Here is a 14239-nt window from a genome sequence, read left to right as displayed (position 1 = left end):
TTCGTTCGAAATTTTTAATGTGGAATCCGAGTAGTGCCGTCATAAAACACTAGCAAAATAGGCATTTAATATACGAATAGAAAGAAATACTGCCGGCTTGAAATGACGCTTGACCTAGAACAGTGAGAAGAAGCGCGGTTGCTCGGTATGACTAGCAATATCAGGCAGCGCGCATGGCTGGATAAAATCAGAGTCCTGGAATTTGGGTGAAATTCACAGAGATTTACACGTGTTCGACAGCCAGCACTATTGAAAGGCTGCGAATAAAGAAGAGCTATGTAATTAGAGGCACTCTACATTAACCAAGCCTGTTTTAGTAATGTAGATACCGCGTGCTACTGCTTGGGTGATATTGCTCCTTATAAAACTTATAACATGCGCAAAACAAATGCACTCACCATTGTACGATCCATGCTTCTGTGTATGCGAGTTCATCCCACATCGAAGACGGTTGCCACCAGCGCCGACTTTTTCTAGCTGTTGTTTCACCTATATTAATTCTAACACTCATAAAAATTCGTGGCCATTTTGCTGCTTATTTCAAGATGTAGGCTTCTCAGTAGGAACGACGACCGCAAGCGAGCGTTTTTCACGATATGAGTGCGCTGACAAGAACGGGCAAGACTGAAAGCATTCGGAAGGTGTTGCACCCATTCGGTATGCTAGCGATGCATAGAAGGAAAGGGCAAAAAGAAAGGGTGAATGAAGAACACGGCGTAAAGGCCGCACTTTCCTCTGCTGGACCTAGCCCGACCGCGTTCTTTGGGCAGCAGCGACGGAAAGAGACAAGGAGGACAATAGTGACCCCAACGCGTTCCCCCGTCCCAGCGAGAGCAGCCATTTCGACACAGCAGCTTGCTCGGGACGTCGCTTCTGCCACCGGGGGATTATGATACACGCGTGTAGTATTTGATTGTTTGAACGAGGCGCGTACGCGCCATCTCTCGAGAAAAAGAGGAGGAAGAACGCTTTCTGTCTCTCTAGATGTCGGCTGAATTGGCCAGCGCTGCATTATCCCTTGCAAATGTAGTTTGTAAATTCTCTCCTGTTTTAATCCTCCGTTTGCGTATTAATATTTACAAGCAGAACAACAATTATTGTTACTGCAGAGGGCAAATTATAAGCCCATTATTGAAATATGAACGCAAATACATAATTCACATGAAATCATGAGTTTCGATCCCTGATCCAATAACTGTTTGAACCAACCATCCAGGCATCTGGACTCGTGCAAGGTGCACGCATATGTGAAGGCTCTGACGATTTGAAGTGGTTGGTCAAATTGTCAGTATCTATTTTAACGACAAATATTGTTCCTTCATTGATATATCACGAATCTGAATTTTCTGATTTGAGGGAAAGCACAAGAGAGCACGTAGCACAACCGAAGTGCTGATGTTCTACGTGCTTTCTTTCTCTTTACCTCAAGTCATGCAGTACCGGATAGCTCAACAAATTGTTCTTCTGAATTTCAAGATGAGAATTTAATTTAACTCTGCAATTTAGCAAATATAACTGCACTGGCAACTCGTCTGCAAATATTAGGGCTTCCCATTGTACTGGTATAGCACTGGTGGCGTTTTTCCAAGCGCAAATGTGGGACACACATAAATAGAAGTCATATCCAGTAAGTCAAAGTATCTTCGACGAGTGCTGGACAATTTTCTGGCGCCAGAAGAGCAGCAGCAGGAGCAGCACGGTCAGGTTGAGCAGCGTGATGAGCAGGAGCGTCGGCGAGTACCGCGAAAGGGAGATTTGCCTACGCAGGGCTTGTGGACGGCGCCTCGGAGATGCTCGATCACCTGAGTCTACGGTGAAGGAAGTACAGTGATTTTCTTTCATCCGGTGTTTTATCTCTGTCAGCTATACACACAAGCCGTACTGTAATGGGGTTATGCTCTTCCCTGCACACACTCACGAACAAACAAAAATTACGACATAAGCCACTTGTTATCCACTACTTGTTATAACCACTTGTTATCTGTAATCTATGTCAATGAAGGGTACATATGTACAAAAACAATGAAATATTATTTGTTTTGTAAACTAATTAGTAGAATAATTATTTAATTGGCAATTGGTTTGCTCAAAACTCCATAACTATTATACCACTGTCCAGAATATCGAGATCACTACTGACTATCCTTGATATTGCGGTCCTTAAATCAGAATTTTGAGGTAACAAAACACTTAGAACGACAGAAAGCTCTGCTAGTTGGTAAGGATTCATTATGCCACATAAAAGTGAGGCGTGCAGACAGGACACAAGAGTAGAGAAGGGGACAACACGAACGCCAGCGTTCGTGTTGTCCACTTCTTTACTCTTGTGTCCTGTCTGCACGCCTCACTTCTATACAGCACAACAAAACACGGAGCATGTTGGCCATTACAGACTTAACACAGCTAAGCTCCATAGCTGGCGGCTACAGCAATCAATTGAGCCGAGGGCTTTTTTTTTTTTTTTTTTTTGTGGAGAGACCAAATGATGTTCCGAGTTTCCATTTCCGTGAGTGGCGTTGGCTGAAAATCCTAGAGCTAGGATTAGTACGGGTACAAAAAAATCTGGAAATCTCAAAAAGCAGACGCAGGGTGAGGGGTTGCATTCTTCACAATTTCGTAATTTTGGAAATGTTAGATTTTTCACCGTCTCCAGAACGTCACCAGACTGACAGACAAACAGACAGACAAACAAACAAACAAACAAACAAACAAACAAACAAACAGACAGACAGACAGACAGACAGACAGACAGACAGACAGACAGACAGACAGACAGACAGACAGACAGACAGACAGACAGACAGACAGACAGACAGACAGACAGACAGACAGACAGACAGACTAGACAGACAGACAGACAGACAGACAGACAGAGACTACTGAAATACCACAATAAAGTGTTACACAAACGAACTCTTAAATAATAGCGTAAGTGAACAGCTTATTGGGATGAACAGCTTTCTAACTTTATATTGGAAACTTGAGTTGAGCGAACTTCACGCGGCACATTGCTTGTCCCATTTATAAGCTTCGTCAACGCACACTCCTCGTAAACTGTACTAAGATCATGGTGCAAGTGATAGCGCTTTCACGAATGTGAGCGCTGGGACAATAGTGCTGAAAGAAAACAAAGAAAACAAGGTAAAGTCGCTAGTTTACCTACATAGGCTGGTTGGCGTTGAATATTTCTTTTGACACGCGAACCACTAATGATGAAGCAGAAAGACTTAGGTGAGCTCCCACCCTTGTGTATATTTTTTCTGTCACTGTTAAAGGTTCTCGCTACAGATGATACAAAGAGGCAGGAGAGATAGAAATGAAAAAAAATCTACAAAATTATTTTCGCGTTTAGAAAACCAGAACCTCGAATGTTGCAAATCGCCTTGCATGGCATCTTGGCCGCAAACACCGGTCGTACCGGAAATAAGGCCAATGGTTCATAACCTGGTTCATGGCCTGGTGGAAGTTTGTATAACCACTGTTCTTTGCTCCTTTTTTCTATTTTTTTCTCGTTGTTGCTGTTAACTACCAAGAGCGCCAGTGAATTTGTATGTTGCATAGAAAGAAAATTATGTATCATGTACTCTTGACACATCACCCTCCCTGTAATGACCCCAAGAACGGGGTTGACAGTATCAAATAAGTAAATAAAATAAAGATAAAATAAAAAGATCATGAAAAAGCATCCTTAAACAGGGGCCGATCGAAATACGCTTTGAAATATAAATGAAAGCCTTGAAAGTTATCGAGGTTTAACGGCATGGACACAAAACGCACGCTATACAATTGTGCAAAACAGAAATACATCAGGCGGCGCCCATCGCTCGCTTAGACATTTTCCACCATTTGAAAGAGAATCGAGCGTTCCTTCAAACCTGAAAAGAAATGCGCGTATCTCACCTTCTGCTTCCATGAGAGGAGCCACCGATCGAGAAGAGGGGCTCGGAGCGTCCCGAAAAGCGTTCTCTGCGCCGCTTCCGCCCCCTTGACTGTCGTGCGTGGATCCGGAATCAGCCGCGGCATCTCCGATCTGGACGGCTGCAGCGTCTACATACACAGGCCACCGAAGACGCCTGTTGCGAGGCAGGGGACGAAGGCTGTTGGGCGCCCGCTTCAGTTCCCTCGCCGTCGAACGGCTCGACTTCGTCCAGAAGCGGAGCGCGGTCCGTGTGCATCGCCTTGGATTGGGGGCTAAGGGCCGTGCCTGGTTGGACGTCGGTGTCGAAAGTCTTTTTTGGCTCGAATAACGTACGAGGCTTCAAAAGAGCTCCGGGAAGCACCTTTGCGGTTGCTGAGGACGTTTTACTGTAGGTGGATGTAGCCGCTTTGACTCTGTGGTACTCACTGGTGCATACCCACGAGATGGAATATCTTCCTCTTCTTGCCCGCCTGATTAGGCATGGAACATGCCCACACCGGGAGATGGTGGTTGCTGTGGTTTATGTTGCTGTTGCTCGAGGAGCCAAATATATGTATAACCTGATGACCTACCCTAGTATAAGTTATTTCCTTTCTTGGGTGGTACTTGTTGCCAACGAAATGCCGTTCTTTACATCCTCTGGCGGGGTCGCCGTTTTCATTTTCTGATGAGATGGTCGGTGTTTCATCAAAAAAGCAGTTGCCAGGTGTTGACACGGCCCTCTAGGAAGTTTTCCTTTTCTGTGCTCCTAGAATTAATCATAATCATTTTGCCAGTCTGCTCTTTGGAGGTACTTTTGTAAATGTTAATACACTAAGGCGTAAATCCCAAAGTCAACACACGATCTTGGGGCAGAAAGAAATATTTTGAAAAATGCTAATTTCCAAATATAGCACAAGTTGTAAGGTCACCAATTTTCGGAACGCGTAAGCCGAAGCGGGGTCTGGGATTAAGCTTCTACAAGTTCGAAGATAGCTGAGCACTCAAGACTACTCAAAATTAGCAAGACCCCACGGCTAGGACTCCGATAATCATTGTGGCTAAATAATCTTTCCTACCTGAGTGGGCACGGCTCCGTCGTAAGCAGACAATATTAACGCGAGAGCGCTAAGGAGCCCGCGTTGCAGAAAAAGCGGCATCGGAGTTGGACTTCAGCGAAAAGTATTTCGAACCAAATTGCGAATCACGCATACCCAACCCCTTCTCTACCTCCAGAGTTGTTCACACTTTGCATATCATTCTTTACAAAGTTAGTCCGCCGAAGTTTTAGAACGGCAGACCACAAACATACGTAATGAAAAGAAGGCCACCAAGTGCGCATGTCCTTTTTGTTAGGTCCTTCTCACACTGAAAAAAAAAAGCATGCAAGAGGCCGCGTCTCTACCAGAAAGCTCGCCTTCGTGCATAGCATTCGCAGCCGGCGTTTCCCGCTAAACGTTACGATTACGTAAGCTGCAGTTGCCGGGAAGCAGGAAAAGCAGTAAGGGGTCTTTGAGCGCTATGGCGTTCCACTCTTAAAGGCGAAGCATAAGCGTCCTTCAAATTATTCGGCTTCTTCCGGAGGTAAATAATTCTGGAAATTCGAAACGCAGGTTTTCGCGCACTTCGACCTGTTCAGTTAACTGCGTCAATTAGCACAGACAGTAACAGTAGAAAGAAGCGCATGGATCCCCACACACTTCTTTAATAATGTCAGCTTTCGGACAATAGCAGCCGTCTATGCGAATCTTGCATATCACGACATATGACCGTCGCCGTCTGCTTTGAAATGGTTGAGGAGAAGGCCTGTGTTCGAAAAGAGGGTGCTTTGAAAAAGGGATGTTTCACGGTCCGCTTGCGAACTACACTTGCCGCACACGGCTGCAACTCTTTGCTAAGTTTGGACAGCTGCGTATGCTATTCGCGAAATGTGTTTCCCCACAGATCCCGACAAGTGGTTTAAGGGCCTGTTTCAAGTGCTCCATTTTGTCTACAATAATTTGCCGAATTTAGCCGCGTGGTATTCCGCCCTATGGTGGCAGCGTCTTTTACATGCATCGGGAGGAAACGAAGTGCTCAAGTAAAGAACTGATAGGCCAGTGTATGGATGCCGACGCCTACACGTAATATCGGTATGCTAATTACACGGACTGCGTCGGGGGTTGGTAGTGGTAACTGCAAGACCAGTAATTAAACCAACGAACCATCCTTGGCGGTGAGCAGTCAGCGCATAAAGTCACCCCAGGTTTTATGTTGTTGCAAGATGAATGTAAAAGACTGCATAAAAAATTTAACGTGGCCTACTCGGCGTTTCCGCTTTGAAACATGTGTCAAGGGACGCGTATGCATTGTTACTTTCTCACTATTCCTTACTAAGCAACTCGCCAGACACAAGAATTACTTTAAGTCGCGGAACCAGGCTATGAATCTGGACGTGCAATTAAATTTTTCTGCGAAATTTTGACGCATATTGTAAATGGTACATTTTTTGATATCATCAATAGTGCTATAGAGCTTGCAATGTTTATCCACCCCGTATTGTGGTTATTCGCTCCGCAAAAAGTCTCAACAATCATGTAACCTTTTGTTTTTGAATCTTTTGTGAGATTGGTACTACTAAAGCACTGTCCTGCCTGACTTTCTCCTCCCTTAGGCAAGGTTCCTCACAAGTTACTCCTGAAATACTGCAGCTTACATTTCAAGCTCATTGTACTGCAGAAGCAACAATTATTCAGCCTGCGGGACCACACCAAGGAATAACTGATCGAAGCGAATAGTTAATGAAATTGCGGTATGTGAAGAGAAATAATAATGCAAAGGTATGCATTCAGAAATGAAAACATTTATTCTGCTTATGCTTGGCGTGGTTGATTTTCCTTCTTTTTTTTTTGTGGCAAATTCACATTCCTGCGCATAGAATCATATTTTTGCGCTACGGGCTAACGCATTTCATGTTCTGGCATATCTGTGAAAGAATAGGCGAACAACGGAATTAATAATTTCCACGCTTTCAGGCAACCTAATGTGATCTTGAATGTTGTCAATGCTCGAATAGAGTGAATATTGCGCATGCACATCTAATTCAGTTGCTTTCAGGCATATTCCTTGAGTATCAGCGTATGCTCATTTCCTCTCTCTGCATCTGTATTTGTCGCTTATCTGTATTCGAACTATGGCATTTTAGTAGGTCTAGTGCAACGCCAGATTTTCACGAATGCTTTATTTTACTTGATAATGCATGACTGTCGTGGTGCCGCGGCATATTTCTTCCTTTACGAAGAACTCTTCGTACAACAGGTTTTCGACCTTGCATATTTTTTGTATTTTTGTTTCAGTGTAGAACACACATATAGCAAAGACGCATATAGAGCGGTCTTGTGGCGTCCTCCGTTTCTTCATTCTTGAGTTCTACTTGGGGTCACTTCCGTGCAATGTTCCTGCTCCTGGAGCCGGACATCCTTGCGAATAAGCCAGATGTTTCTGGACGCCGGCCTAGTCGATCACCTGTGCGTCTACCTAGCCTACGAGTAGTAGTAGTAGTAGTATAAGACTTTTATTCAGCCAAAAATTACAGGCCGAGCATATCGACCGCCTGGGTGGCCAGTCGACGCTGTTCTTCTTCACCTTCAGCGCCAAGCCAGTCGAGCCAGGTGGTGATGGAAAGTGAAGGGGGAGGATAGGAACTTGATTGCTGAGCAGCCGGACAGTAGAATAGGCAATGAGATAGGTCTGCATAAGTAGAGGGGCAGTTGGGACAGGAGGGGTCGGAGCGATAGCGATAGAGAAAGAGGCGGGAAGGGGTTACCAGAGCATTCATTTGGATGTGCCGCAGAAGGCGAGCCTCCGGCACAGTGAGTGATGGATGAGGGGGAGGGTAGAGGCGCTTATCGAGACGGAGTTGGAGGTAAACTTCCTTGATAGTGCGGCGCAGGGAGAGTCCCCCAGAATCCTGCGAGGGCCCCGACCAGGGGATCAACGGTGCCCGGTTAAAAACGTCACGGGCGAGCTGATGGGCCAGCTCATTGCCGTCAATCCCCGAATGCCCAGGGACCCAGCGGAGGAAAACGGTGGAAGGTTGCAATGCGGAGACCGCTCGTTCGACCTCTTGTTGGAGTGAATGGGGTAGGGTGCGGTTTTGTATGTGGCGAATGGCGGCTTGGGAATCGGTGTATATCGTGTACTCTGGGAGCGAGGGCAGGGAGGGAAATGATTGTAGGGCATGTACAATGGCAAGGACCTCGAGAGATAGTGCATCCGGAGGGTGTAGGTACGGCCCACTCGTGTGAGTTTCAGGTACTGGGAGGTGGGGATGGTAGATAGCGTAGCCGCAGGAACCTCGAGGGGCTATGAAAGAGGCATCCGTGTAGGCTACTCCCTGGGTAGTAAAGAGGGGGGAATGATGCTGCGCGGCCGCGTGACGACGGCCGGCATGCAGGACAGGGGACATATTGGACGGCAGGGGGAGAATGCGAAGATTGGGCGCCGGGGCGGATTTTGGAGAGGTAAAGGAGGAAACGGGAATGGGAGAGATACCCGCCTGGGCCAGTAACCACTGACCCTGACGGGTAAGAGAAAGCCGGGCAAGCTGGGAGTCACGGTGGAGAGAGAGAAGAGAACGAAGAGGATGGAAGAGGCCTGTGGCAAAGAGCTTAGCAGTGGAGGTGGTGATAGGGAGGTTGAGAGCTGCCTTGTAGAGGCCCACAAGGGCGGTCTCGAGGGTGTTAAGCTGAGTGGGGGTGAAGGAAACGTAAGGCACAAAGTACAGGAACTTGTTGAGGGCGAGCGCATGGGCAACTCGGCACGCATGAGCCTCGTGGAGGCCCGAGCGCCGAGTGACCACGCGCCGCAGGAGGTGAGTTACCGAGTGACAAGTCCTGACAGCATGGTGTAGGGCTTGCACATTCTTGGCTGCATGCAACGGGAAGCCAAGAACTTTGCATTGGGGGACAATAGGAATGGGAGAGCCGGAAAGATGGAGGGAGATTAGGGCGTTGTGGGAGCGCTGGTATGAGGAGTAGTTAAGAAGGAGAAGCTCGGATTTCTCCGGAGCAGGTGACAAGCCAGCAGTGGAGAGAAAGGAGTTGATGAGATCGAGGCCACGTTGCAGGGTGTCCTGTACGTGACCGGGAGAACCAGACGAACACCAGAGGGTGATGTCGTCGGCATAAAAGATGTGCTGGAGGTCAGGAATCTGGGCTAGTTGGGAGGCGAGAGGGGTCATAGCAAGATTAAAAAGGATAGGAGAGAGAACAGCACCTTGAGGAGTGCCACGGGTGAGCGGGTGGGGATCGGACAGATGGGTGTCCACTCGGAAACGAGCCACTCGGTTAGAGAGAAAGGAGCGGAGATAAGAGTACATCCGGTGTCCGCAGTCCAGGGAGGAGAGTTGAGACAGGATATGGTCGTGGCACACACCGTCGAAGGCCTTGCGGACATCAACAGTCACAAGAGCGTGGATCTGGCTGGGATTGGGTGAGAGAAAGGTGTGCTGGAGGATCAGGAACATGTCCTGTGCACAGACGCGCCGTCGAAAGCCGATAAGAGAATGGGGGAAGAACTCTTTCGCTTCAATAAAATCAGAGAGGCGAGTCAAAGCCATTCGCTCAAGGGTCTTGCCAACACACGACGTCAAGGAGATAGGGCGAAGGTTAGAAAGGGAGGGAGGTTTGCCCGGCTTCGGAATCATAGAAATAAGGGAGGATGTCCAAGCGCTCGGCAAGCAGCCGGTGTCCCAGGCATTGTTGAAAGTCTGAAGGAGGAATTCCTTGGAGTGGTCGGGGAGGTTGCGGAGTGTAGTGTATGTGATGGTATCCTCACCGGGAGCCGAGCGAGAAGCATTAGCAGCCAGGGCAGCTTCGAGCTCCCGGAGAGTGAAAGGCCGGTCGAGGTCTGGGTTAGGATCACCAGAGTAGGTTGGGTAGGAAGGTGTGAGAGGGGGTGGGAGATACAAAGAAGTGAGCTTGTCAAAGACATCGGAGGGAGTCCCCTGAGTGAGGGCTTTTGCTAGAGTGGGAGCAAGGGCAGGCTTCGTACCTAAGAAAGATTTAAAAAGGGACCACGTGGATCGCGAGTGTAATGCAGAATCGAGGCCGTCACAAAGCGCACTCCAACGAGAATGCTCGAGGGACGTGCCATGGGCAACTATCTCGGCCCGCAGAGCAGCAATCCGGGTAGCCTACGACACACGCACTATATATATCAACGGACTTCGCTCTCGATAGCGTTAGGTATCCTATAACCCTATTAGAACGCTGCACTCAGTTGCAGTGTTATGACTAAATAGTGAACGATTCTTGCCAGTTTTATGCGAAGGCTAAATATGGCATATAATAAACCTCTCGAGTTTCATTGCCAAACTTATTTCTAGAACCAATGGCGGGACACAGAAAACGCCGAGATTCCATTTCTGCCGCAGTAGCTGCCGGTTTATGGCTAGGACTCCGACAGCATTTCGCCTTTGAAAAAAAATCGACTCGCCATCCCGGCCCTGCGAAAGTGGATGCACAGCAGAACTGCTGAAAACCACTGCACCTGCTGATGGGTGTACGAAATGTTTTATTACGTTTAAGTAATGATAGGCAGAATCGCTTTGGGGTCGCTGAGGTTGCTCGGGAGCCCTAACTCTGCGTGGCCTACCCATAGCAGTGCTGCAACTGGCGTGTCAGCGGGCGCTGCAATCGGGGCGGTTCAGCCGGAACGGGAATTATGGGAAGTACATGGATTCCCCTAAACTTCGTCCATCGGGCTTCAATCGCCTTCCTGACTTTGTAATCTCGACATTTTCAACAGAGTACTACGTAAGTAATAAATAAACTTTATTTAAAATTTTCCACGGCACGATTTGAACCAAGGACCTCTAATAGACAAGCCTGAGATTGAGGCCAGTACACCATGGACGCTTGCATCGAGAAGCGGCATGGAACCCCCTTATGAATTTCTCGCGGTCTGGTCACCCAATATGGGGTTCGTATTCTTCATTTGTTCTCGTTTTTTATTGAAACGAATGCCGTTCTGTATGCTGTATGCGTAATTGCTAAGAATGTATGCACCTTTCGCTTCATTCTGCTGAGTGCTTGAAGCCTGCTTCCCCTCCATCGCGGTTTGGCCCTGTATTGCGCTAGCTCCGCGCAGATCAGCCCACATTTCTGCCCACAGACGTGGAAACGGAAAAAGCCGACCAAAGAGATGTTACTACCTTCGTTGTAAAATCCAAGGAACGCTGTGACCAAGCCAGTCTCGCACAATCTGTCCACATCACAAACTGCACACCGAGGTCGTTAGAATATAAAGCTATTCCAAACTTTTCTACTTCAATTCTGCAATCCGCCCACCGTGATTGGTGAAAAACCTCTTTGGGCCAGCTCCACTTTACCTGTCTGTTACGGGACGTCACAAAAACCGCGATTGCTCCCCATCTGATATGACGCGCGCACACTGATTGTGCATGACTGGACTGAACAAAAGAAAAATATTTATTCCTCATTCGGCGCCTTTTCGCGATTAGGATAGGATAGGAATAAACTTTATTTGTCCAACGGTTGTTGATGTTGGTGCCCGGGGCTAGGCTGCCAGGGTTCCATCGCCCGAGAAAAATCTTTCGAGATCCTCGGCAAAGGTAGCCCTCTGCTATAGCTCAAAACTTTTCGGACTGCACCCACTTCACCTGCCTGTCACGTGACGTCTCAAAACCGCGAAAACTCACCGCGTCATGGTGACGTGTACGCGTTAAAGATGCATTACTATGCTGAACAAAACTGAGATATTTTCTGAATAGCCGCAGGCTGCCCTATTCCGAAAGGAATAAAATATGGCTGCCGGCGATCGCTCAGGCACTGACTACGCTCACCTATCGGAGAGCTTGGGTTTATTTGCGTACAATAAAGCTTTTTGAGTGGCCGTGTAACATTTTCAAACACTTTCGGCACGTTCACGAGCTCGCTCTGCTAACTCTTCTTTGCTGAGAATCAGTTTTAGCGGCACTCTTAACCATCCGTTGCAGACCGCCGTGATTTTCGAACAGCCACCACAAGCTAAGTAAGGCAAAGCAGACCAATCGCAGACGCTGAAACCACCCTCTTCATCCGGTTATCTATTTTCAGTGCACTGGCTCGGCCACATGGCACCCCTCTCCATTTGAGCGTGCTCCTCGCCTCCTGGCATCCAATTGCAAACGATAAACTGCCCAATGTAGGCATTAATATCCATTTCGAAAGCAAAGTCACCTCTTGTAAACAAGGAGAGCGTTTGATTGGGCCGTTCAGGAAGCGCTGCGGCTCACCGCCTGATGCTTGCGTCGGTGGTTACGCAAATTTGACGTCAGGAGATTGGAATAAAAACATGTTGGAATAGTTTTACGCTATAGGGACCCTAGTGCCTCCACTAACTTTTTCTGTGGCACTCACCAGCCATGGTTTTTGCGGTCAGGTAAGCTGGTTCACTAATCAAATTGCTATAAATTTTCATCAGTATTGCAGAACATGTTCCACGCTCAATTGATCAGTAAAAAAAAAAAAGGCCACCTCTCCGCATTCTTCCAATAGCGTCACCCAAAATTCAACGGAATTGGTGGATAGTGACTCCAGTCTGACAGAGTGCGGAAATAGATTTAGAGAGACAGAAGGCATTCAAAAAACAGTTAAAATGAGAGCGGAAATTTTAATGACACGAAAGGTCCAGATGCAGCCTGGAGGAGCATCCGTGTCTTTTCTGCTATTCCATAATCAGGAAAATGGAAATGCGCAAACAAAACGAACTAGATAATGAATGATGATGATGACATAATACTATGAACATCAAATATTTGCTGTCGAATGATGAACTTGCGCAGCATTTACGACATGCCCACTTGCAAAAAAATATGCGCAAACACTGCGCATGCATTATGTGCGTACAGAAGTGTGTAGACAGGGAAAACATTGCATATGAAGATTTTATGCTATGGTCAAACTGTAGAACATTTGAACATCACCAGTCCTGCCAGAAGGTGCAAAACAGGTTCCGCTTCTCTGACCGTGGTAACGGTGATCAGTTTTGGATTTCAGGCATGCAATGTACCAATGTCCAGAACAATTTATATTTAGTGACGCTGCTGAAGCAGCACGATAAAAAGTTTGGAGTGAGGTTGGTTACTGAAATTATATATTCTCATAATAAGCTAGTGGAATACGCGTGGAAGGCCTATGTGGTAAGAAAATAACATAGAAATATTTACATCTATAGTCACATAAACTAGGTCAGCGAGCAGCAACCCTTATAAAGAAAGAAAGTCGAATATGTGGTTGATAGATAGTTTCTTGGTATATATACACTATTTTACACTTAGAAAGAACCAGCTAAGAACACTAAACGGGCTTAAGTGTCCTTTTAGAATTTTTTAGCCTTTGTTGAGATTGCAACAAGGAGCGTTCTAAATAGCCCGCATCGATTAATATCTCATAAAGTTCATCGAATGCGTGATACTCGTGAAAAGAGCTCTCATACAAGTGTTGGCTGCACAAAAATCGCTCTCCATAAAAAGAAAACAGAAATAAAGACAAGAGCTCAGGAAATACACGGCTATGAGCTGAAACACGAATTGTACTAATGCACTTCCGTTGCTCGTGTTCTTGTCAGTGAATTTTCCAGTCATGAATTAGCCAGTGCGATACGTGAGCAACACACCAGAGTATATCAAAAAGAAACTTTTTTCTTGGCCTTAGCGACCCAGATACTCAACAGTCTGGTCGTTCACTTGCCCTAAAGACGTCTGGGAACTTTTCACCTTCAGGGGCTGAGATTCAGAGCAGGGTGTTCCATCCATTGCAAATGACGTAAGGTTCACCTTTCTCCCCTTAAGATTGGTGTACTCTACCAAACAGCGGAATACGCACTGTTTGAGGTCGGAATCCAGCTGCGAAAAAAAGGAATAAATGCTTTACTTCTCCCACGTAACAGCCCCGCATACGTTTTACTGAATAATAAAAGTATGATGTGAAGTGGGTAGGACTTATATCGCGCACAGCATAGTGCCAGTGGTTTATTAGAGCGACACAGTAACATAATTAGTGACAGCGAAAGCTCAATAGCCGAGGAAGATGGAACTTCCGGTGTAATGTTTCAATTAGAGAGTTTTCAGGCATAGGGTGAAGTCTGCTTACGTAGTGTAGGGGAAACAGATAACTGAAATATTGCTTCGCCTTTTAGTGGACTTCAAGAGGCATATAATGATGCCTATAATGAGGCATATTTTGAAAGAGCGGCGTTCTTCTTCGACAGCTGCTAGGTAGGGTGCCTCGATGTCCTTCTCGCGCGCCACTCCATGCAGAGTGGAGACAAACGCGGCGTTTGCGAGGACCTTGGGCA

At 46.8% G+C, this 14239-nt stretch overlaps 1 protein-coding gene across 1 annotated transcript; it reads right to left on the bottom strand.

Annotated features, from left to right (window-relative positions):
- Positions 1–7438: 7438 nt before the first annotated feature.
- LOC142576174 (uncharacterized) lies at positions 7439–10051 on the bottom strand. Its single transcript, XM_075686164.1, has one exon. The coding sequence runs from the start codon at positions 9582–9584 to the stop codon at positions 7467–7469; it is 2118 nt and encodes a 705-aa protein (XP_075542279.1). The 5' UTR covers positions 9585–10051; the 3' UTR covers positions 7439–7466.
- Positions 10052–14239: the final 4188 nt, after the last annotated feature.

Source organism: Dermacentor variabilis, chromosome 3, assembly GCF_050947875.1.
Source record: "Dermacentor variabilis isolate Ectoservices chromosome 3, ASM5094787v1, whole genome shotgun sequence".
NCBI classification, from domain to species: Eukaryota; Metazoa; Arthropoda; class Arachnida; order Ixodida; family Ixodidae; genus Dermacentor; species Dermacentor variabilis.
The sequence above is the reverse complement of the archived record's forward strand: the minus strand, read 5'-3'. Positions and strand labels throughout refer to the sequence as shown.